Source organism: Rissa tridactyla, chromosome W, assembly GCF_028500815.1.
Source record: "Rissa tridactyla isolate bRisTri1 chromosome W, bRisTri1.patW.cur.20221130, whole genome shotgun sequence".
Lineage (NCBI taxonomy): Eukaryota > Metazoa > Chordata > Aves > Charadriiformes > Laridae > Rissa > Rissa tridactyla.
Window position 1 is genome coordinate 2,172,156 of NC_071496.1, and position 26,372 is coordinate 2,198,527.

The 26,372-nt window shown below is 43.2% G+C and overlaps 1 protein-coding gene across 1 annotated transcript in view; it reads right to left on the reverse strand.

Annotated features, from left to right (window-relative positions):
* Positions 1-26,372, reverse strand: part of LOC128901974 (netrin receptor DCC) — a 583,836-nt gene that overhangs the window by 218,887 nt on the left and 338,577 nt on the right. Inside the window, exon 6 of the mRNA XM_054184191.1 lies at positions 760-914. Coding sequence (XP_054040166.1) covers positions 760-914 — 155 coding nt within the window. The remainder of the gene's footprint in view (positions 1-759; positions 915-26,372) is intronic.

Here is a 26,372-nt window from a genome sequence, read left to right on the forward strand (position 1 = left end):
ACACCAGAAGGACTCTTTTTTTTTTTGTGATAGGTAATTAAAAGACATGATCATAATCAATATTATTTGTTACAAGGTGAAAAATTAGAGGCGCTGAACCAAGTCACGTCTCCAAACAAGCCACCCCTCGTGGCCTGTGGACATCTTCACAGTGGCTGAAGTTTCCAGGGGTGGTCCCCAGCGTCTCAGCTTTGTCACTGACAAGTGACACTGCTTCCAGGAGAGGCCAGCTCGATCTACCCTTTCAGAAAACACAGCGCAAATTCTCAGCCTATGTAATAGTGATAGCTAAACTAAAAGAGATCGGAGTCCTGGATGGGGAACTTACTCTGGGGAGAGCGCGCAACAATTCTCTTTGAAAAAGTTGTAATTATGCCCAATGACCCTTACTGTTTTTAACCCCTTGTGTCAGAGTACCATTTCCTTGGAGAAGAAACCTGGTACTTGTGTTCACAAAGGACAACGGTAAGGGAAGTCATTCACACATGATAAACAATACTCCGAATAGCAACACACAGTATGACTGGACATCACTTCTATTCCAGGAATGGACCAGGTTCGGCTCTCTCTAAAAACAGGAGACAACGTCAACATACTTGACCTAACACAACACAATGTGCCTAATTTGTATTAGGAGGCAGCAGAAATCTTGTTTCCATCAGGAAGACCATTACGTTTATGAAGTTATTAGATCAGAACACATTTCATAACTTAGTTAAACCCCCCCCAAATTCTAACAAGTAAAAGCCAGATAATTACCACTATCTGAAAATAGTCGCTGGGGATGACGACTTCTCCATTCTTGATCCACTCCACCGTAGGAACAGGCTTCCCAGACACGGCACATTCAAACTCAATATCCATACTCTCGTAGGCATAAAGATTTGAAGGGTGAATTAAAAACCACGGTGGGACTGCAAAAAAGATGGGGAAAAAATGAAAGCGCCAATGAGTGGAAATAAATTCAGGCTTAGCAAGTAAATCATTTCAATAAGCCTAAAAAATATTAGACATAAATAGAAAATGTATCTGTAATTCAAATTATTCTCATTAACCCAGAGCCTATTAAAGATTAAATACTAGAGAAAGCATTTATTCTAGAAAACACACTTAAACAGTTGATGTTAACATTTTTTTTTCCCCAAATAAAAGAATTAAAACCTCAATTTAGAAGACATGTAAGATTTATGTCTAACAAAATATATATATAATTCTCGCTAAGCGAGTACAGAGGTAATAAAATCTCACTCATTTCAAAGGATTAGATGCCAACCGCATACGTAACAAGGTCCCTCAAGTCAACTTATGGACAGGCACATACACGGACAGGACAAATGATACAGAATTAGAAATATTTAGAGCAGAGACACTTTGATAGAACCAAGAAAAACTTCTGACTGGGTTTATAGAAGATGAGGAGATAATCAATAACCAGCAAATCTGGCCCTAGCGATTGGAAGACGAAAAAGGTTGAATTATCTTGGCTGAAAATGAATTCTTATTAAGCTAGCAATTATCTGTTGCCTTGTATTACTCTAATGTATTCACAGTTTTTCAGTATGCTATATGATATGCTAATTTAATTTCACTTCATCACTATTGTACTACCAGGACGATGGAAATTAGCAATTTGAGGAAAACTGTTAAGAACATCATATTTCTAATGAGCCCCCCCCCGCCCCCACTGAAAAACACACACAAGATCTCAGCAGCCCACGAACATTTTGTCAGGTTTTGTCGGGGAATGACGGCCTCCGTTTTGAATATCCGTAGCTGCCAGGAAGCCAGAATAGATTAATTTCTAAGCACCGTCCATGACTTATCATTTCAGACAGAAAATCCAATTGTATTTCTTGAGCCATCATTCCCCATGTCTGATTAGAATATTTATAAAGCCATAATGTTAAAGAGAAAAAAAAAAAAAAAAGCCTCTAAATTAAAAGAAGGTGAAGATAAAATAAATTGCACAGGAGCTAAGAAACATTAGAGTCAAGGTTGCTCACGCATCCCTAGCTCAGGTCCCAGGTTTTTGAGGATTTACAGCGCGCTCCTCAATTCCACCATCAAATTCTGGGTTTTCGCGGCTCCTTTGGGGCTCCGGGAGGACCCTGCTCGCCAAAAAGGGTTTAATTTTCAAGCTTCCTATTTAGTGCATGGCTTCATGCTTTCACGATTCATTTCCCGGTGTTTTTTTTTTTTTCCCCCCTCCTCTTTCTACAATACCTGCGTGATCCACAAACGTTTTTGAACTGGTAGGAGTCGAACACTAAGAGGTGCTACTAACCAAGCTACCGGAGAAAGGGCAAAGTACCCCCCCCCAGGTTTTTCTTGTCCACTTAGCTATCGTTTAGAGCAGTCTTTTATACAGTATTCAATATACTAATGGGGTTTTTTTTGCACATCAGACCAAAAAGTCTCATTGGGGATGCAGAAAATAAGGAAAAAAGCTGCAACACCTGAACACGTGGTGTAGACAACCAAACCCCTGTCCTGCAGGAATACTATGGCAGACGTACAGATAAAACTGTGTTCTTCGGGGTTTGCATTTCATCACCTTAACTACAAAGCTCTTTTCTTTGCCTTTATTGACAACCGAGTTTCCAGGTTTGGTAATAAACGAGGGCAGGGCCCTAGACATCATCGCCTCTTCGATCACACCCTCCCAATTACTCCTGGGGGCTCTCCGAACTTGTGTGCACTTTGGAGAAAATGATGTTATTTAAAAACTGTGTATAATACATAAAGCCAAGCAGATCAAAGCAAGTCTGCCAAGTTTTTATGTCAGCGTTTTCTTGATATTTAACTGTTGTTTCTGCTTTTGAGCTGAGTTACCTACCCTTAAATAAGCATCCGCCCCGGTCCCCTCCAGCACTGCTCCCATCTTCTCCGTTCCTCTTCCACATCGGTCCTTTTTTACCGTATATTTAATAATTTAGGATACCTAGAAGCTCCCAATCCCGTTTGGCTCAAACGCAACGCGTGCAAATTAAAACTGATGAGGCGTCCCGATTAACTCAGCCGCCTCATTTCCTACGGAAAAGGCTCCGAGGCCTGCGTGCGTTTGGATAGGCATCGCCCCGTGTTGGGCTCTTCTTGCTCCGCGGCCAGAGAGACCTTAAATCAGGGGCTCCAGACCACACAGCAGGAAAATTTTATATACGTTTTTTCCAATAAAGCAGCACTCAGAAGGGAACACCAGGAACTCAGACGCTGATCAAGAGGTTTATAAAAAAATAGCATTGTTTACACTACAGATATACAAAAAGAAGTAATTTAGTGGCCGAGTTACAAAGGATCAGCATTGATAGTATGGCTCAAGGAAAAAGAAACAAGAAAAACCCAAAGACAGAAAATTTAAGATGGAATCACATTCAGAGGTTAGTTTTTAACACTTTTTTTTATACTATAGTCCTAGTATAATTTATTCAACAAGCTCGCATAAAAGCACCAGTATCTATGTAGTTTACAAACCACCTAATTTTTCAGAGCTCTGACAAAATCATAAACTACTCAGTCTTCATTAGCATGGTTTATGGCGGTGTCACCGCAAGCCTGCAATTAATTTATAGACTTGTAATTCATACATTCCTGCCAGTTATTCTTTACGACGCGCACGCTCCGGGACCCTGACCCCAGTTGCCTCCAGTTTCTCACTCCCTCCACCAGGACCGTTGCTCTTCTCCCACGATTTCTCTCCCTTTTATTTTTTTAATTGCTGGCATTTTTTTCTAGACAGGTAGAAATCCTCACGGTTTTTTTACGCTTTATGTTCAGTATATGCATAACCCTGTGCCGAGTTTCATTCCAAATGAACATATTTAACAATTATCACGCACTAACCAACGCCTTTCCTACAACAGGGTAGGTGTGCCCTTTATTTTTCCTACAGACACCATTAAAGCGAGCAATTTGCATAATTACTTTGCTGGAAATTAGGCAGTATTAAACACAGGTAGGACGCCACAAGTAAGGACAAGGTAACACCCTAAAGCAGACAGATGTAACACATCTGGACTGGAAATATGTACACACACATAGATATCTGAGACGTCAAGCACTATAAATATACATTCTATCAATATTTTATACATCAATAAATGTCAAGCGCTGCCATCTTTGCTCTCTATCTGTTTTTTCTCGGTCCTGAATATTTTAAAGGCATGCATATGTGAAGAAGGCTGGTGAGGAGGGCTGCGAAGGAAATAAGAGATCCATGATGTTTTCACGTTCCTTCTAATTACATTATAGCAATATAAAAGCGGCTTGAAGAAACCGCCGTCTTTTTCCCCCAAAAAAAACTTACCACGTTTCATAGAATTTTTTATTTTTTTTTCCCCCCCAGAAAATTTCTGGGAATTGTTGGGAAGTGGCAGTTCAGCGAGATTTTTCCTGAACAGCCCGCCACTGTAGGATGCTGATATTGTACTTTGCCCTGGGCTCTGGCTGAAAGCCTTAAAATTCCATCTTCAGACAAAAATAATGTAAAATAACACCTCAGAAGGTTACGCTTATTCCGTATCAGGATGAAACCACTTTTCTAAACACTCATTTTCATTATTTCATGTTAACCCAGGCCTATCAAAATGCCCCAGCTGCAGACTGAGGATATTTAATGTTAGATATTGCACCAAAAAAAAGAGGAAAAAAATCCCAAAAGGTTAATGGAGATCTATGAAAGAAGATGTCCACGAGATTTTGTGTTTAAAAGAATTAATATCAGCAAGTGGTATCAAAGTCTTCACTAAATATCTTTGGATAAAGGATTAGGACGGACCCCAGCGTGCAACCTCATTGACACAGGAGGATTTTTATTCGTGTGAACGGTAGAACTTAAATGAAATAGAAGATAAGAGCCATTTCGCAGGAAAGTCGTTTGGTATCAAAATTTACACAGAAGTTTAAAGTTCTCTGTACTACAGTAACTGCACTTGGGGGGGTTACCGAGGTTGTCCCCCAGCAGCACGTGGTATCGCAGGCTCTGCGATTCAAAATTCAATAACTTAACCGTGTGCCAACAGACGCCCAACGCCTCTGGGAGAGGAACAGCGCTTCATTTTCCACCATGCCAGAATAAAGCGAATTTGAAAATTACGTTTAATGCATACACTCCTGTAAAGATCACGCTACAGCCCTGACACTGGTGAGCCCCTGGCCCAGGTTGCCCAGAGAAGCTGTGGCTGCCCCATCCCTGGAGGGGTTCAAGGCCAGGTTGGCCGGGGCTTGGAGCAACCTGGGCTGGTGGGAGGTGTCCCTGCCCAGGGCAGGGGGCGGCACTGGACGGGCTTTACGGTCCCTTCCAACTCAAACCATTCTGTGATTCTAAGAACTTTCTCTTGCCTGGAGGTCCCTCAGATGAAGAAGGCGCTCTGAAACCTGTCCTGTTTGCATGGCAGGACCGAAGCCGGTCCTCGTTCCATGTCATCTTCTAAAGACCTCCTCGGAAAGCTGTGCGGATTTCTGCGATGCCACAGAAAGGAGGTGTGGGACCACCGGCTTCCAACAAACGGGCTTCTCCCTTGAAGGACCACAGCAAGCTGCATTTATTACCAAAAAATGTCAAAGATTGGTTGTAATGAGCCTGTAGCAGAGACTCGGGGACTAATCGAACGCTTCCAGCTAGTTTAGAGAGCCATGTGTTGGGATGACCTCCCCGTTTCTAGAAATACCTTTTGTGAGATGACAGCTGATCTTGCGACAAGAGGAAACAATTTTAACTCAGAGAAATGTCAGCATTTCCTAATGCAAAGTGTCTTCTCTTTGCATGTTTGAATAAGGAATGTGTTTCTACTGACCCAAGAAAGATAACTGCTGTCAGCGAGTGCCCAACCCTGTCAGCCTCCTGAATGGGAAGAGTTTCAATTCCATGTACTTAAAGGGTGGTTTTGTCATCTTAGAGATTCAAATCCTTTTAAAAAGAAAAAGAAAAAATCCCTTGTACTTTTCGCTGCTAACTCGCACAAACCCTGAATTTAAAATAAAGTTACATCAAGTGAACGCGCCGGGTTGCGCCTGCCGTAAGGGGAGTCAGCATCTTCCAACTCAAAGCCAATGGAGTTCCTCCAGGTCTAAAAAGGACAGGAGAATTGGATTTTTACATCAACATAATTTTTTTTTATATATTTATATAGGTATTTACGATTCTTCCCTGTTATATATGGTATCTGTGTTGTTATTGCATTAAAAAAAAAAATAGAAACGGTGTTACAGTGCACTCTCAGGAAAGAGTAAGAGGCATAAAAATTAAAACGCTAGCGTGTCTTCAATATACAGTAGGTTAAAATTAATATCTTCTTATCTCTTACCACAGCTCCGTATCCTTCTCTTACTCTAAACCCTACACCTGACAAGCAGAAAGGCAATATATCTCCCCTCAGACCAGCCTTGAAGAAATACGAGAAAAACGAAGCTGCTATTCTATGTAAAACTTCATTTTCACCTAAATAAAGGTATTACTTGTCTTATTTAATGATTTTGATTATTTTCACGCTTCTTTAGTTCTCCAGGTGAAGGTCAGCTTATGGTGTTACTGTGCCACAGCAGAAGTTCACGGTTCCCACGAGAAAACGAACCGAGCCACCAAAAATTCAAACGATGCATCGTCGCAACCCCACGGGCAGGAGAGGGGAGAAGATGCGCAGAGAAAGGCTTTGGGAGTCCACGCCTTCTCACCGGAGACGCGCTGCCCACTTTGGACTCAGCGGACTAGAAATGTGTTTTCATCAGTCTGAATCTCCCGTTCTGCAGCTAACTAAAATACATCCTCGTCCCTCAGCATATCCCGCTCTAGCATGAGTTAAATGAAAAATAATCAAATCAAGAGATTTTATTGTCTTTGACTGCTTTACTAAACATACTTCTACTACTGACTGCACTGATGACCTGCTTAAAGAAAAATACAATTTCGGTGTTATAAGTAATTACGAAGATTCTTCATCGTTACATCCAGAAAATACAGTGAAAAGCAAAGCGAAGCTTAACGTTGCTCCCACTTCTGTTTCCAAAGGCAAAAGTCCTTCTGAAATGCTGTGATGACCTGTGCTATACTCAAATTGCTAAAAGTCTTGATTTTATTTAAATAAATAGCCCCTCAGCCCAATGCAGAGGAAAAGGCGACACTGTTTATGTAAGGAAAACTCATTATTATCTCCACATTGGTTCAAACTGCAGCTACCCCAGGAAAATTCAAGAGGGATAAGATCACTCATGAAGTTTTCAGAGAGGTGAAGGACAGGTTCGCTGCATTACTGTACGCCAACGATAACTGAAAATAAAGAGGTTGTTAAGAAAAGAAAGGACTTTTTTAGTAGTTCACATCAACAATGATTTCATTCACACATCAGGAATCAAGGAAGAAATTCCTGTCGCAAAATATTACTTCCCCCTAGATGTTGTCATCATCTCATTTTCCTTTTTCCTAAATATTAGTTTTAAAAACTTGCCACAGACAGCCTGTGTCTCATAATAAAAAAATAAAATAAAATAGAAAACAAAACAAAACCTCCTGGGTTTTTTGGGGGGAAGCTTGCATGGTCATCAGGTAGCTAATAACAACTCCCACTTTATTGCCCTCCTGGTAGCCAGGCCCTAATGAGTTCAGCAAGGTTGGTAACGACCCCGTGAAATCGCTGGGATCCAGCTGGCTGCTGCTGGGCTACTGCAACGTCAGCACCGAGGAGCAGATGCCGCCGTTATTCGTGTTCAGTCGCACAGAAAAAGTCTCTACGGTTTAAAAAAACAGTACTGAAACCATATTAACCGAGGGCGAGTTTCAAGGTCGGGGTAAGGAACGCGCACAGACACTCATCTACAAGGTTCTGTAGAGTACGATCTGTATAATCTCCATGAGCAGTCTATAATAAAACCCAACCACCTCGTAGGGCGCCATATAGAATTAAGAATCATGGAATGGTTTGGGTTGGGAGGGACCTTGAAGATCATCTCGTTCCAATCCCCCTGCCCTGGGCAGGGACACCTCCCACCAGCCCAGCTTGCTCCAAGCCCCGTCCAACCTGGCCTTGAACCCCTCCAGGGATGGGGCACATAACTGAGACCACAACATGGAATACTTCAGGATTAATGTAAATTTCTTTGTAAATTTCTGAGTTTATGAACAAATCAGGAACGTTAAACTTTCAAAGGAATCGTAAGACTAAAATGCTATTTTATCCATAATATTCCTGATCTAGTTGAAGATGCCCCTGCTTACTGCAGCGGGGGGGACTAGGTGGCCTTTAAAGGTCCCTTCCAACCCAACACATTCTATGATTCCGGAGGACTGTTGCGAAATACAAGGATCTGCCCCCACTGCTAGAGGAGTTAAGCACGGAGAGAGGATTGTTCCCCATTAAAATATAGTTCCATGTGTGATTACCACGTTAAAAACAAGATAAAAATGAAATAAAGCATCCCTGCCCCTCGGAATAGGTAAAAATATTGGTCCAGCTCCTGCATGGGTTTGCCTGGCCGGAGAGCACAGGAGTAGGATGCAAATAAAAAGTTCTTTTTATGTAACGCACCGATAATGGACAGCCCGGGAAGAGAAAACTAAGGTCACCGATATCTGTCAACTTATAACTACCTAAAGATTTTATTTTATTGCTGCCTTTATAACTTATAGTACAGACAACAGTTATTGACCGCATACCATCTGCCCCAGGAACAAACGAGCATTTCATAATTGCGTATTGGGTCAAACTTCATCTTTAGATGCATTAACGTTATTTCTGTCAAAGCCTGTATAATAGGAACGCATGCATCACAGAGCAGGCTTTCCGAAGGCTAATACGATGCTGACAATTAGCCGAATTTTGAGTAAATAACGTGAAAGAGAAAATTAGGTTGTGAGAAAGTTGCAGGTAGAGCTGAATTAGCTCCCTAATTCTTTTTTAAAAATAATATTTTGCCCGTGTGGGAAAATGCTGCAGGACTACAAACACTTTTCAAGGTCTTAGGAGGCCATACTTGGGTTTTTTCTTTCTTTCTATTCATAAAAACATCAAGATACAATGGCTCTGACCAACCTTCATCTCAGTGCCAAGGCACCAACCTTCATCTCAGCAACAAAGGGAAAAAAAAAAAAAACAAACCAAAAATGAAAACGTAAAAATATTCTCCAGCCTTTCCTCCTATGCCAAGAGGCAACATTTCACACTTCCACATCCTGCTTGCGAAAAATAAAAGTATTTGTGGTTCAACAGAAAAATAAGTGTTGACCCTGGATGCTGCGCCCTGTTCCTCACGGCACGTTGAGGCCCGGGAAAGGCTCTTTTCCGGAGCTCTTTGCTGAGATTCGGGCTGACACCAGCACGCGCCATAATTGCAACTATAATGCATTTCATTTGGGGATCTCAAAGCAATTTGTAGACATTAAATAATTCACAAGCATTTTACAGCTAGATACACACACACATAGAGTAAATGACTTGCTCAAGGTCATGTAACGTATCAGTGACAGATAATTAAAAGCCAGTGTAATTAATAGATGTCCCTGTGAGATTCCTGTGTATCCAAGACTCCCCTCTCTAGCTGGAAGAGAAAACCGCCTCTTCGCTGTATGGATCGCCCACGTTTACTTTTTGGAGTTTTTCTTTTAAAAAAAAAAAATAATAAAAAAACCCTTTCCAGGCTCTGCATGGCTTCACCGTGATGGCATCCAGCCGAGGGGGCTGCCACCGGAGCAGGAGCCCCGGTGGTCCCTGGGCCAGCCCCACGCTGGGCAGCGGGGACCGGGCTCTCGTTTGCCGAGGGGTCAGTTAATGAGCCAGCACCACCCCGCACCATACAGCTTCCCCTCCTCCCCCAGAGCTCCTCATTAAAGTTAAAAGCAACCGCCGTAACCTCATCAAAAAGAAAATTGGAGAGGCTGAAAACAGATAAAAATACAGTAGAGGCGAGGGGAGCGCTGTATGAGTTTATTACCCTCTCCGTAGCAGTCCTGATCTCTAATAAAGGCTTGTTTCTTGCCGTTACTCACTATTTCATTCCTTTTCCACTTTTGCAGCTCAGCGCTTCGTGGCTTTGCCTGCGGGGAAGGAACAGGGCCAGAGGAAACGTGGTGGTGCAGCCAGAGGCAAGGCACGGCCGCAGGTCCCTGCCATTAACCTCCACTTCTTGGGAGTGTTTCCCTATTTTTCCCCATGATATCCAAGGGGAATAAACAATATTCACAGCGATAGACTGGGGAAACGAGACTTCAGGGAGAGAAGTACATGTGAGGAGGGGAAAAAAACAACACCAAAAAGTACGACAATTTGGGAGTTGCCAGAAGGTTGTCTGTTGCCTTTAGAAACTTCTCCTGGCCGATGTGGTTTTAATTCAGTAGCACAATTTCCAAATAAAACTATCAAGAGCTGAATCACTCAGGGACTTAGTCAAGTCCACACATGGGCAGAACATGGATCTAAGCTTGCTCAGGCTCATCGTCACGCTCTAAAAGAACGCGGAAACCACTCTTCCACCTTGAAAGCATCCTCTAAAATTGGTAAAACAATAAGAGAAATATTTTCTAAAAGGAAAAAAGAAATTACAGTATTTTCCTTTCTTTAATTTCATTCTATTAGTCACCAAAGCACTGTCTGATAAGGAAACAAAATCACCAATTCGTCACATTTCAATAACCTTTAACAAAAGTACGCAAGCTGGCTTCTGGAACAACCCAAAAATGTACTGTGAATCCACTCTAATCACCCTGTGTGTGGTTTGCCTGGAGGAGTTTGGCTGGAGGAAATCCAATCCTAAAGACTGGCAACAGTCTGTGACTCTGCAAGAGGAAAATATGGAGAAAGTGTGCGGAAAGGGTGCTTATTTTTGAGCTATTTATTTGTCGGGCCTCGATCTTCATGTTATCACACTGTCTTAAAAGAAAGAGAAATGAGAAACTGAAGAGCAAATAGGTAAGACAGAATATATATTATAGCAGTTTATATAATATTGGACACGTTGCCACTTACTCTACTTCCAGACCCCCGCCGATGTACCTGGCAAGTTAAGGGGTGGATTCTCCCATCATTTATTCAGACTAGTACATCCGCTTTTAAATTATCCCATTCAAACAAGATCATTAACACAAACTGACGCTCAGAATGAGGATCTTGGAAAAAAAAAAGACTTGGGCCATGCATGGAAGGGTTGACAAACTGAGCTGCGGAGAACACAGAATGAAGAAGTCATTGCCAAAAAGTAAACACAGCTTCCATTTTCAAAAGCCAGGAAGATTCACGAGGATTTGATGGCTTCCCAGCTCCCCCCGGGTAAAGCATGAGATAGTAGCAGTCTGAGGGGTGCGATGCTCAGGGAAGCACTGGAATCCCCATCCCTGGAGGTATTTAAAATACGGGCAGACGTGGTGCTGAGGGACATGGGTTAGTGCTGGTTTCGGCAGCGTTGATGGTTGGGACTCCATGACCTTAAAGGTCCCTTCCAACCTAGGCAATTCTATGCCAGAGCTCTCCCAGGCCTCATTTACCTGTCTCCCAACTCCAGTTCTCATCTCCTTTGAGGAGGAATTGCTCCTCAGCCCAGCCAGCTGAACGAAGCCCTTTTCAAATTGACAATATGAGTTTTATCCCCCCCCATAATTAAGGAAGAGTCGGGAATGGCAGAGCTGATGGGAGCCATAGTGGTCTCTGCAAGGTTATCACGTTCGGAAGTCAAAGGAAAATATACTCCTCTCCATCTCCTAGTCATCAGACCAACACCTGCTCTCATTTTCGATGTCAGGCCAGTTAGTGGATATGTAGCTGCTTGTCCAGAGCAGCCTTTCAATAAATAAATAAAGACTTATTTTATCTTCTTTGTAGAGATAAGGCTAATGGCTAGCAAGCGCTAGGTCTTAATGAAAGCATCCAAAAGCTCCGTTTGGTTTTAAAACTAAAAGCATACACCAGGCAGATTTCTTGTGGTTTCTTTGGTCGACAATCCTACCTGCCAACTCGGTACGCAAACGCGAGCGAAGGCAGAACATGAATTATGGAAAGGGCTGAGGATGCTTTCGGTGCAGCTGGCACCAGCCTCCCTCTCCACCGGCCGCTCTGGCCCGGGCTGACCTTTGTTCTCGGCACTAGAAGCGAAGAGCAGAGAGATGAAAGGGGCTGGATGCAGCCCTTGCAGCTTCGGGCACTTCATTACACCTCCCCTCCCGCTCTGGGTGAGGCAGTTGTGTTTTGATCAAAGAGAAAGGAATCAACAAGCTCTAATTCGATTAGCAAGCAAAAACGTCAAATGATTTTGAAGTAATCCAAGGTCACCGAGAATAAAAGTGACTGAGGTACACACGCACTGTTCACCAAAATATAAAGCAGGCGGACATTCTCTTGGTAGCAGCCAAGTCGCTTGCTCCAGGAGCAGAACTCCTTGTTTTCCATTAATTCACCCAAAAAGCAGGACTAGAACAGCTGAGAGCTCTTGTACCACGCGGTGAGATGAGATGGGGTGAAGAACCATCCGCCTTGGTCCTGCAGGCATTGCTGTAGAGACCTGGCTACGATCCTCCTTTCTCCGGATTCCCTGTATGCAACCACCAAAATAGAGGAAAAAAAGGCAGGATGAAGGCAGCATGTCCCACCGGGGGACACGTCGGGGGGGAACTCCACCTCTCAGCCCACGGAGGATGCTGCCTCCTGAAACACAACGCAGAGAGCAACTGGGAAACGGGGAATAAATGAAAACTAAAGAGCTAAATTTTAGAAAACACCACGTTTCACTCAATTCTGCCCCAGGATAAGACACGTTAAATTTTTACAAACTGATATAAATTAAACAGACCGGAGGAATGTGTATTCTGTGTCCGCATAATGTCCTTTAGCGTGCTGCTTCTGAATCTCACCGCTAATATACCACGAACCGCACAAATGTAGACTGAACGGATGGAGCCAGCTGAATCACTGTCAGCCAGTGTCACAGGCAGTTCAGTTCTTCCAACCGCCTTAACCTTTGATGCAAAAAGTAATAATAGTTTAATTGCTGTGACACGTTTCGCCTGTAGATATTAATGGGTTTGCAATACCCAAGTGAAGGAGATTGACACCTCACTGTCATTTTGCCACTGGGAAAATGAGAGCGCGTGGATCAGACTTACAGAAGGGGATGTTATGATGATCTAGTCCGACCTAACGTATAAATCAGAAGAGGACTTCCCTGAATTAATCACTTTTTGAAGTGCTGCGTATATTCTAGGAAACTCATTCATTCCTTCTTAGCGATACAAATACACCGCGGCCCTTGGTACACTGTTCTACTGATTAATTATTCTCATTTAAGAAAAAAAGTATTATCTTACTTCTAAGTCTACACTTGTCCTTTTCTCAACAGGGGATGTTCTTCCTATCTTTGTCAGGTAGACTGTAAGGCTCCATTATTATAAATCTGTTCTTTGCACAGATAGCTACGGACCATGAGCAAACCACTCTACAACCTTCTCTCACAAATTAAATAAATAAAAGAGGCTCTTTCCTTTTCAGTACCTTTTCCAATTCTTTAACCAATGTCATGATTAAAGTCACAGCAAGCCCCTGGCCCAGGCTGCCCAGAGAAGCTGGGGCTGCCCCATCCCTGGAGGGGTTCAAGGCCAGGTTGGCCGGGGCTTGGAGCAACCTGGGCTGGTGGGAGGTGTCCCTGCCCAGGGCAGGGGGGTTGGAACTAGATGATCTTTAATGTCCCTTCCAACCCAAACCATTCTGTGATATCTGACTGTGAACTATCGACACGGCAGTGCCGGACCAGAGAGGGGCTTCCTAAATCTGCTCCGTCTCCACCACAGGGCCGAGCTCGTGCTGAGAGCAATAAGAGTGAACATCTCCATTCCCCTACTCGCCGATCTCAGCAGTTAGGACCACCTGGTACTGGGCTGGCACAGCCTGGAGTGAAGAAGGCAGAGGGGTGACTAAAGTGTTCCTCCAGGGATGCCCAGCATCCTCCCAATCCTTCCTTTGGAGCACTTTATAGAATTACAGCCCAGGCCCCAACATGGGGACAGCGCGTTAGTGATGGGCACTTGGCATGAAGCCCCCAAGCACTGGCGCATTTTCCAACCACGTTTCCTCTCCCAAAATGAGCTGGCGTCAAAACGCAGAGGTGCAAGAAGTAATCCAAAGCCACAGAAGAAAGCTCAGGTGAATGCAAGCCTACTGCATAAGTAAAGCATCACAACAACAACAAAATTCAAATACAACCCTTTACGGCAAGGTCAATAGATCACTTCCTGCCAAATTCAATTCAGGTATATGTATGCATGTGCAAGCGCATATGAATTTTTACAGATAAAACCACTCTTAAAATACATGCACGTATACATACACACACAAGCATGTATTTCCCCTGGCTCCCGCTCTTATTCATATTCTAGATATTATTTATGTGAAACCAAAAGTGACTCTTCAAAACTACAGCTGCTCATTTCATTATCACCACCACCCAATATTTTCCTGACAGTTATCTGAGTTATCCGTGTTTTCCTATGTGACCTACCTCGACGCGCTGTAGGACAGAGATATCAATATACACAATAATACGCTGCGTCACACAGCTTTCACGTCTCTCCAACAATCACCGTCTGGCATCTCTAAGATGTTTTCAAATTTTATCTCGCCGTCCTTGGCTATTTTGACCCCTTATTTTCTCCTAATATAATCTCCGCGATTATCAGCACATGATTGCATCAGGAAATAATATTAGTTAATTACGGTTTATCGCATTTGCAACTTGGCCTTTTATTGGGACTCTAAAAGCTCTCAGTGCACTGAGGAGCTACGGGAAGTCCTTGCATTTACCAGATAAGCTAAGCTTTGTCCCCACATGTAAATCCACCATCCTGCAGCTGAGCCCGCTTCTACAGGTGAGGTGCCCGAAGAGGCGGTTCAAGCCAACTGCAGCAGAGCCAGACATCCCCGGACACGATCCGAGGGCTGGAGCCCCTCTGCTGGGAGGACAGGCTGAGAGAGCTGGGGGGGTTCAGCCTGGAGAAGAGAAGGCTCCGCGGAGACCTTCCAGCCCCTGCCAGTCCCTCAAGGGGCTCCAGGAAAGCTGGGGAGGGACTCTGGAGCAGGGAGGGGAGCCATGGGACGAGGGGGAACAGTTTTAAACTGGAAGAGGGGAGATTTAGATGAGATATTGGGAAGAAATTGTTTGCTGTGAGGGTGGTGAGCCCCTGGCCCAGGTTGCCCAGAGAAGCTGTGGCTGCCCCATCCCTGGAGGGGTTCAAGGCCAGGTTGGACGGGGCTTGGAGCAACCTGGTCTCTAGCGTCCCTTCCAACCTAAACCATTCCATGATTCTGCCATCTGGAGTTGTCCCCAGAGCGGGTGCCGGTTCACCAGCGGGTGGTGGATCTTCACAGAGATCATCCGTTGCACCACAAAACAGGGTAACAGAGCGCAACGACACGTGAGCACATCTGTGCTACACACCCATGGGCAGCCTCTCCACCTCCAGAGACAGGTGCCAACCCACTCCCAGAGCTTCTTTTCTACTGATGTCACTGAAGTAACTCCTCTGATTAAAGCCAGGCAAGCGCTTTGCTGAACGAGGGTCACATTGCTGCATTTCAGCCTCTATCAGCAACTCTTCTCCGAATTACTAAATCAATGCTCTATCACACTAGTGGCGGACACTGGATTGCTGGGAGTGCTGTCTCTTTTTAATTAAAAATTAAAACTGAAGCCTTCACCATTACCGGTGATGATTAAAGTACACGCAGCACCTTTTTTCACGAGGGCAGCGTTAACTTTAAAATCCAGCAAGAAGATCAGCAGGAGGAATTAAACTCGTCCACGTCTATATCTCATTCCTTCAGATACAATATTTACAAGCATTGGTACCCATTGCAAGACCATTTTTACAGCTCTTGTATTCTCAGCAGTTTACAGAAGAAATAAAAGCTATAATCTATAACCCTAAGGTTTCACCGGTATGATCCCAAACCTGCAGGCTCCAATTGTTTTACTAGGATTAGTGTTTACTGCTTTAAGTAATGCTCCTGACCCCTGTTTAATAATAGATATTTCATCTCCTCTGTTCAAACAGCCCACTAATTCATGGACTGTGGGTAAAATTCACCTTTGCACACAAAGCACGACTATTTCCATGAGGGTTTGTACAGAATCTCAGACGGACAACGCAGGCTCTCCGCTAAGCAATAGATTTCAGCCAAAGAGCATCCTTTTGAAGAACACGTGAATTATTTTCACAGGAAAATAATACCTTTAAAATAGGACTGGAAGGAGGCACCGGGTTGCTTCTCCCACCTGCGACAGGATTGCTCATACCTTAATTTATGCACAAGGCAAAAATTTTCATCTACTCTAAGTACTCAGCTGCTGAGATGCGATACTAATCGCTCTGACAGCTGTCACTCCTCCCATCACCACTTAACACATTTAGCTGTTGAAGGGAAAACCAGGCGAGCAGACAAATAAAAAGGCTTATTCCGCAACAAAGAGTTTAAAGATTTGCCCCTGGAAAGTCACAGGAAAATTACAGTCTTAAAAGTGGAGATAAAAAAAAAAGAAAAAGAAGAAAAGCTGAAAAAGCTGATGGAAATATTACTAAAAACCAACTTGAGTTTTAAGGAATTATGCGTATCAATCAAAAGTTGCCGCACTTCAGAGGGTGCAAGGATCACAATTTATCAATTTATGAATTGCATTTTGATTCTTACATTGAGTGTTTCATTTATTGAGGTAAGGAAACAAACTCATACAACTAATTCAGAACACGTATGTAACTCTCCTACCGTAAAAACTGCCTTACTGCCATCCAGTTACTCCCAGTTAAACCCATTGCCTCTGCTGGGGAGGAGCAAACCTGCAAGAAACCTCAATGGCAACCACATTTTCATGTAAAACTCTTCGTTTAAAGACAGGCTTTCTGAAACCAGATCATGAAGACAAGCGATGGTCAGCGTGGAGAGAGAGAGAAGAGGGGAAAAAAAAAAAAAAATATTCAAGCAACAAAAGCAAATCAGTGTGAAAAGGAAAAGGCTGTTTCCTACAATTAACACCAAAATTGCACAATTCCAGCTGTGCATCCAGATAGGACTCACCAGGGCAAAGCCACTAAGTAGCCATTGTGGGTTTATTTCTATTCTAGTTCTATATTTTATTTAATATTAATGTTTCTAATTATAATTATCTAATAATAATATAATAATAATAACAGTTCTATTTGCATTTTTCCTTTTTATACTCCTATTTTTCCCCTTTAATAATTACTCCTATGGCAACTTGCTGAATTATTGGGAGATACAACGTATTCCTCAGTAGAGACCCAAGGCTTCAGGCCGTGTGTTCGTCTTCCCCCGACTAAGAAAATGAAACCTCTACGGAAAAGTCATCCCCAGCAGCACTTTTCTTCAACAGGTATTGAAAATGAAGTAAAAGCTTTGAAGTCGAGATAAACTTATTTTAATGCTCCTCCTGAAAGCATGACTCAGCTCACCACGTAAGCCATGGCTCCGTTTCCTCCCGTAGATAACGTTATTGCACCCGGAAGGAGGACATTTTCAACAGGGTTTTGTGAAATAGTATTTAGCCAATTGTTTTGTCTGATGTAGTCTGCCATTAAAGAGGTGTTCAGTACCCAAGGAAATCACTATTCAATTTTCTAGAGGTGGCAGAGCTACTGGGAAAATGATATTAAAATTCTATTATTGTAGTTATTATTAAATTATCAACTTAGGACAAAAAACACGTACACATACACACAAAATACGCCCCCTGCATCTTCTCCCGTCTGAAGTTAACAAAACATCATCTCCAGCATTTGCTGACTACCTTTTAGGACCTTAATGCAGAGCTGAAAACCAGGTTTGAAAGAATCCAGTATATAACTTTATATTCCTTTTCCTTCTCTATTAAATGAACCCTCCTCTAGTTCTCTTTTCCCCCCCCTGTCATTTTTTAAGTCTTCATCTTCTTTTTTCCTTTTTTTTTCTAATTTTTTTTAAAGAAACAGAAACCTTTTGAAAGAAGGTCTAGAGGAACAGAAAATATGTTGAAGGCCAAAAACCTCAGCCCCCCCAAAAATCTTGAGAAGCCGCTTCATTGCAAATTAAAAGCTGAAATGAAGAAAAAAGGAAAATAGCTGACATTCCCCACAAAGCTTTACAGGTATCAGAGGCAGTTTGTTGTTTATCTGGAAAATTCTGACACCCCACATGCAGTTGGGAAAAATGAACAGAACGGCTTAGAAGACAAAGAGATACGAGCTTACGTCCAAACTCTGTAATAAAGTTTGGGAAATATGTCACTGTTGATAGGCAGCCATGAAAAGCCACTGTACGATGGCAGCAATCCCCTCTGTTCTGCACGTTGAAGTATTTTGGTTAAGCACACGTTAGCTTTAATTTCTAAATACCTTCTAAATGACTTACCGTATTGGAATTAGGAACCCTATTAAGGAAAACCCTGTGGGGTCTTTAACCCCCCCCAAACCATAATAAAACCCTAACAATAATAACAACAATACCACCACACACCAAAGAACACCCGCACAGCAGTTCATCCCAGGGCACCAGTTGCTCTGGAATAACCGAGCCTCCAGCGCGGCCCCCAGCCCCGGCTGCCCCCGAGCTCATACGAAGCATCAGCTCCGCTTTCCCGTGACTTTAATGATTTATATTCCCTTCTGCTGACGGACCTCAATAACATCTTTGCCATTTTACTCCATCAAAAAGCTAAAATGATGGCCCCAAGGATTTTCCTATTATAGTCACATGTACTCTGTAGCCTGGTTCATTGCCTCCAGACTTATTTCACATTTGTCTATATTACACTGTATGTTTTCATGTAATTTTCCCAATAACCACGAAGCCTAAAACCTTCTAAATGTGGCTGCATTATTTCTCATTAAACACCAAATTGAAATTGATGACAAAGCAGGTTCCAAACTGGAGTGGAGAACATAATAAGCCACAAAAATCTTCTCTATGTACGCAAGACCCTAATTTTGTCTCATTACTCCAAATTTGATATAATCAAATGTTTAATTACTTCTCTTTCTATCCATTTTATTGAGTATATGCAATTATCTACACGTATTAAATTTATACATACAAATTCCCAAGTAAGTGGCTTACTCTCATGATCTTTTCATGCAGAATTACTATTTACGCTTTCCAATACGCTGTTGTACACACAATGTCCAATTTTACTGTGATTTACTATCACAACTCTAAACCCAATCTCAACATTTCAGTCCCTCGGCTACACGGGGGACGTAGGAAATGGGTTTGAAAGATTTGTAACATCCGCTGCCCCACTCTGGCCCCCAGCATTAGGCAAGAAGAATAAAACCCCTAATTTTTTTAGGCAAGAACAGTAAGATCCCTAATTTTCAATTTAACCCTGACATCTGCCCATCCCAAGTAGGAACCGTGAGAAGTAGATAAAACGTCTCGTCCTAATCAGACCACGCAGAATACTTTTCAATTCAACAGGAAAAATCCTGGGAATATTTCACTATTCCTCCAAGCAAAAAAAGGAGAAACACACAGAGAAAAGCCCTTAAATCTCCTCTGCCTTCATTTTACCCAGGGAATTTTATGTAAGATATTAATACTTATTTAATGGCATTTGCATAGATTCAGGAAATACGGCAGAGGGTAAAAAAAAGAAACACAGACTAGATCAAATATTTGTCTGGGAAAATGTGGTTAGGCCATCATTAAGAGACATCCACCATCTGATCCTCATCCACAGGAACACCCAAGATTCTGCGTTCACGCTGCTTGAAAGAAATCTCCTTTGACACTGGGAGACTGCGACGACTAATAGACACAATACTGCTTGTACGTTTGTGTTTCTGAAAAATTGCTATTCTAATAATCACTCAAACATTTTCCCTAACGCATTTCTGATCAAACTTACTCCTCACCCTAAAAGTTCAAAGATCGCTAAATTTTTAACGGCAGTGGGAAACAGTTTGCTGTTGAACCGCTGTCAGCTTTCTCAGACCGTTCCGCAAGTAAAATTCATTACACTCAGGACGGAAAAATCTAGGAACAACGTCATGTGCATGAAGAGACTCAAAAATCTTTTTCGGTGTTTGCGACAACGGCAAAATATAACATCAACCAGAAATTTGTAGGGATTTTTTTTTCCTGGCTGACATCCGTTGGCAAGCACGCTCGCCCCTAGGTTGCAAAATATTCTGATTAAGGATCCACTTTTTATACTCTTGGGTACATACTTAAATATTTTGGGATATTTAGCAACCTATACTCCACTCTTAATTCTTGAGGACCTTTTATAACCACATAATAGAGGTTATAAAATTATTCTTAAAGGCTGTCCAGCTGAATGCTCCTTTGCTCGCTCAAATGAATACTACAGATTGATTCAACGTCATCTCCAACAGATAGGTTAAAAAAAAAAAGCATTGGGGAACTTTGAGAATCCCACCGATCCCTTATCTTTGAGATTTTCAAGATACAAGAAAGGAAGAAGCCACTTATACCTTTCCGCTAGCAAGCAAAAGGTTAGGGTTTGACCTTTGGGAAGTCATTGTTTTCATCAAACAGAAACTGTGTTTGCTGGAAGACCACCGAGAACCACGACTCCGGTTCGCTAATGGTTTGTGAGATGCAAGGCGATGAAAGATGCAACCCGCCAGCGTGAAGAACCCCGCTGTGACATTTAACTACCGCGCGGCCGGGGTCAGTGGGAGAAGCAGCATCCCCTCGCGGCAGGATAATCCTCGCTCACAGAAATCCCATGGCTATTCGGGAGCGTGAACGCCGCGTGCAATGCAAGAGGAGCCCAAGTGGCCTCAGGTTAATCAGCTTCTCCGTATTTCCCCTGCCTGTTTTAGCAAAGCTATTATGCAGTTTGCTGTTGTTAACAGATCTGTAACCCCGCAAGAGGCTCTTAAATACTTTGCCGCTGAAGTTAAAATTGGAGGCCTGAACCTCGGCAAACACGGCTCCTCTCCGACGGCCAAGCCCGCAGTAGCTCATGTACAGCCCCAAACCTGCCATCCATCACCCAGGACACGGCGACTTTCGCTGTGCCCTCGGGGTTTCGCCAGCGTTCGGCCGCAACAGCCCCGCTGCAGAGCTCATTGATAAATTTAACCAAAGGTTCAGAATTCCAAATTACAGTTTAAATCTTGCCCATCTCGATGCGTGTTTCAACACGCTTGTTGCAATTACCAGGGAATCCATAGCTTTGCTCTTCTGAACTCCACTTTATCAGACATTTGTTGCTTCAGTTTGTACATATTGATTATTTTTTTTATAAAGTGATTTCAAAATACGTGTTGTGCAAGTGCTATAAAAATCAAAGCACAGTATTATTCTTGTTAATGCCTGCAGTCCAAGAAAATAGGCAGAACCCTAACATTGCCTACTTCAATATCTTGACAGTCTTAAATACAGTACAGACCAAAAAGCTTTAAGTACTGGTGAATTAACTCTTTCCGGCCCAACCTAACAGAGTGTAAATGCTTAAAAATACATCTAGTGAGGTCTAGATCTGGAGAACGGTATCTGGAAAACTGAAGGTTGCAGTTAGGACACCGCTGCACAGGAAAATAATTCCAGATGCCCAAAACAAGCAAGATTATTACTAGAATAATTAAAAACATGACTGCCCTGATCTCAGGATCACAGAATAGTTTGGGTTGGAAGGAACATTAAAGGCCATTGAGTTCCAACCCGCTGCCCTGGGCAGGGACACCTCCCACCAGCCCAGGTTGCTCCAAGCCCCGGCCAACCTGGCCTTCAACCCCTCCAGGGATGGGGCAGCCACAGCTTCTCTGGGCAACCTGGGCCAGGGGCTCACCACCCTCACACCAAAGAATTTCTTCCTCAGATCTCATCTCAATCTCCCCTCTTCCAGTTTAAAACCATTCCCCCTGGTCCCGTGGCTCCCCTCCCTGCTCCAGAGTCCCTCCCCAGCTTTCCTGGAGCCCCTTGAGGGACTGGCAGGGGCTGGAAGGTCTCCGCGGAGCCTTCTCTTCTCCAGGCTGAACCCCCCCAGCTCTCTCAGCCTGTCCTCCCAGCAGAGGGGCTCCAGCCCTCCCAGCATCTCCGGGGCCTCCTCTGGCCCCGCTCCAACAGCTCCGTGTCCTTCTGCTGTTGGTGCCCCAGAGCTGGAGGCAGCACTGCAGGGGGGTCTCCCCCGAGCGGAGCAGAGGGGCAGAATCCCCCCCCCTCGCCCTGCTGTCCACGCTGCTGGGGATGCAGCCCAGGCTGCGGGGGGTTTCTGGGCTGCCAGCGCACATTGCCGGCTCGTGCTTCTCAACCACCGACACACCGAAGTCCTTCTCCTCAGGGCTGCTCTCAAGCCATCCCTTCATCTCCCAGCCTGTATTCATGCTTGGGGTTTCCCCAACCCACATGCAGGACCTTGCACTTGGCCTGGTTGAACCTCATGAGGTTCACACGTGCCCACCTCTCAAGCCTGCCCAGGTCCCTCTGGATGCCATCCCATCCCTCAGGCGTCTCACCGCACCACACAGCCTGGTGTCATCACACAGAAGTGTCATAGGCTTTTTTTTTTTCCTACTTCTGTATATTGACCAACCTTCCCAACAACTCTGTTTTTGACGTCTTAGCACCCCTAGAAGCCCAGTTCAGCAATACTATTCCTTTCTTCTTCTGAATTTTCCCCACGTATCCTGCATTCACAGCTTGCCTTCTTCAACGGAGATACACAGTATCAGGACAATTTTCAGTGCAAGTATATGGCTCACAATCTGGCTATTAATTTAAAAGGAGCTTGCACATTAATTTATTATATTAATACTTTGTGCTTTTACGGCATTTTTCCATTTAGGTATTCCGAAGTACTTCACAAAAAACTAATAAATTAAATCTCACTATGCTCCTCCGAGATAGCTATTATTAACCACATTACACACAAGGGGGAAAAAGCCTTACAGAAATGCCAAATGAATTATCCAAAGTCGCATAAGAAGTCGGTAACAGAGCTCAAAATGAAAAAGTAAATTTTAGCTCACGCTTTTGACAATTCCTCTCAAAAGTACCGCGTACATCCCAGAGAAACCAAAACATACGGAGTGAATCCTCCAACTCTTAATGAATCAGTGGGGATTCTCCACCCTGAACCTACAAGATCAGCTAAAGCTTTACTCAGGTCAGGACTGGTATTTCCTTAAGGACAGGGAATAAACACACAAAAAAGAAACAAGTGGGTTTCGAGTTACAGCCACAAGAAGGGATCCATATTAGTACTGCATAGCTAAAATTAACAGTTCTGGGGTAAAACCCCAAAGGGAGCAATGCTGATCCAAACACTACTGTCATCTATGAGTCAAGGTTCTATCCTAATTGAAGTTTTTCTTAGTTAAATATGCTGGCATGCTTCCCACAGACACATAACAAGGATGGGAAAATCCACCGAAATCTCCTACAGTAAACTTTAGATTTTACTACCTTCAAAATCTTGTTTGTGTATACATATATTCTGTGTACGTATACAAAATAAATGCACACACACATCTCCCACATAAACCTACAATTAAGCATCTTTCTAACCACGTGCTTTGCTCAAGCTTAGTAACTCTAACAAGTAGATGCTGGGACTACGCAGAAAGGCCGTTCCATCTTTTTTTGTTCAAAACAAGCAAAACCAAACAAAAAACCAGCTTGCTGTGATAAAAATGTCATTAATATTTTTGGAAGAGCAGTTCTCTCTTCTAGAGGCTTCCTGCCCATCTTTAGAATTGAGAGGGCCAGAGGAACACTCCAAGTTTTGATGAGGCGATGCTCCCCCATACACTGGAAATATGTAAATTGTCACCAGAAAACAATTTTAAAATGTTGACAGAGAGGTAGGTCACTGATACAATTGGGAAGTATAATCCAAGATGGAATTCACCTCTGATTTAGGTGCCAACTAAACAATTAAACTAAAACAATAACAACATAATTCAGTCTACCCTACCGTAAATGTAGTGGAGAGAGGAAAAGGAAAAAATCCATAATCCAAATATTTTGATGGCCAATCGTACTTCAAAGAAGAAATACAACACATTATGCAAATAATACCTCTAAGAGTGAGAAGAAGCCTGTAATTTGGGACACAACAGAAGAAAATTAAGAGTTGGTTACCTGAAATTTGCAATTCTTTGGACAGATTTACCTCATATGGTTTTTCATTAGGATAAATATTATAATCCACTACAGGATCCACAGAAAGCTACTGGGAAAGCCAGAAATTACTAAAAGCATATGCTGCAAGCAGTAAATAGATTGCTTTTCACAGTGAAGACGCAGTTAACCTCTACCCTTTACCCCCAAATGCCCCAGTCAGTCAATCAAAATGTTTAATAAAAACAGGCTTTCATCCAATTATGCTAGAAGTTGGATAATCCCGCTGCGTGGAAAGAAATCAGCTAAAGGTGTTTCTCAGCTACCCAGAAATGCTGATGAAATTTCAGAGTGACAGCGTTCATTTGATTCCCTTTACAGCCGCCGCCAGGGACCCCGAGCTCCACTGGTGGCATCGCTCAGCAGAGCCCAGGCAGCCAGCGGGCACCAACTGCTGGCTCTTCACATGAACAAACCGCGCTGGAAAGCTCCGGACTAAGCTCCCGTTTCCCTTCCACAGGACACAGCAGTAAATCAGAACAGCAGTAAACCCCAACCCACATTACACTTGTGTTTTTCCCCTCTGATAAATAGGAAAACAAATTTTCCTCATCATTAGTGTTGGCACGCAAATATTTTGAAAATACTCCTGTGGTACTTATTAAACAAATTCTCCCCCAAGAAGGAAGATGCACGCAGAGACAATACATCCCACAGCTTGCGGCAAGACAGATGTTCACAGATCCTAAGCCCAATTTTGTTCCTACTGCTTTCAAACCAAAGAATTTTCACCATACAAAGACACATCAATTGGTGCAGAATTACCTTCATGCCTCGCTGTGTGTGTTGAGACGCAGCATGGAACACACTACAACACCCTAAGCATTCTCTACAACCTACAGGAGAAGATGAAAGGGTGCAGAAGTTGCGATGAGAGACCATACCTACATGCTGGCCAGGCAACTGGGGCAGGATGAGGTGTGGAGGAGAAGCAATCAGTGATACACTGCTGGTGGAGAAGGAGAGATGAAGCACTTGCTTTGGTCTGAAGATCTACCCCAGTAGCAACGGCCCACAACAGGCACAGAAGGGATGGAGTTGCCCACCCCTCAGATACATTTATCACCGAATCAGAAAATGGTTTGGGTTGGAAGGGACCGTAAAGATCATCTTGTTCCAAGCCCCTGCCCTGGGCAGGGACACCTCCCACCAGCCCAGGCTGCTCCAAGCCCCATCTAACCTGGCCTTGAACCCCTCCCAGGGATGGGGCAGCTACAGCTTCTCTGGGCAACCTGGGCCAGGGGCTCACCACCCTCACACCAAAGAATTTCTTCCTCAGATCTCATCTCAATCTCCCCTCTTCCAGTCTAAAACTGTTCCCCCTCATCCTATGGCGGGGGTTCAAAGAGACTTCTAGGGATCATCTAGTCCAACCCCACAATCACCTATGCCTCAGTTTCATCAGTGCCAGGACATATCCCATCAAAAAGAATCCACACCTAAATTAGCACTAAAATGCAGCAAATGGTTCAAAACCTCACCCCCCCTCTAAATTAAAATAAACAAACTGTTTTCAGAAAACATCAGGCTCTTCACTCCAGGGAAACACGAACCTACGCATCGCTTACAGGACTATCCCAAGGAAATGTCACCTGCTGAAGAGCTGCAATATAAAGTGCTTGCACCCATAGCCCAGGTGTCCCCTCCTTGCCTCACCTTCCATCCTCCTAATTAATGGCACCCACCTGGAAATGGGTTTTTCTTCTAAAAGGCATTTCCTACCTGTGGCAGTTTATTCCACTGTAAGAAGAAAAAAATCATTAAGCTATCAGAAGTCATTGCTTTTACCGCAATCACATTTTCATGAACCGAGAATTATAACTTCAGGTGTGCGATAAGCAGCATGGGCAAATAAATGTAGAAAACAACATTAGGTTTCAGCCAGATTTGTTAAGTATACAAAAATCAGGAAAAAAAAAATATAAAACAAGAAGAAAATGCAGAACATAAAGTGTGAATTGTTTCTAAACAGAATGTTTATTGAAGATTTTTCAGAGGAATGAGTAGTTCTTTAAGTGGCAAGTTATTGGTTTCCCGCAGATTATATGTTATACAATCAAATTGAATTATTGAAATGCCTTCCATCCACCAATCTATTTACATCAAATATACTGCGTTATTTTTCATACTGTGATCCCGGCCTTCACGGGAAGTCTTTCCAAAATGTTTTTTTAGTGCATTTTCTTCATAACAGTGACATTTTTACAGTCATTTAATATATGGGATCCAGCCTATTAATGTATTTATCCTGTTTCACCACAGTTATGA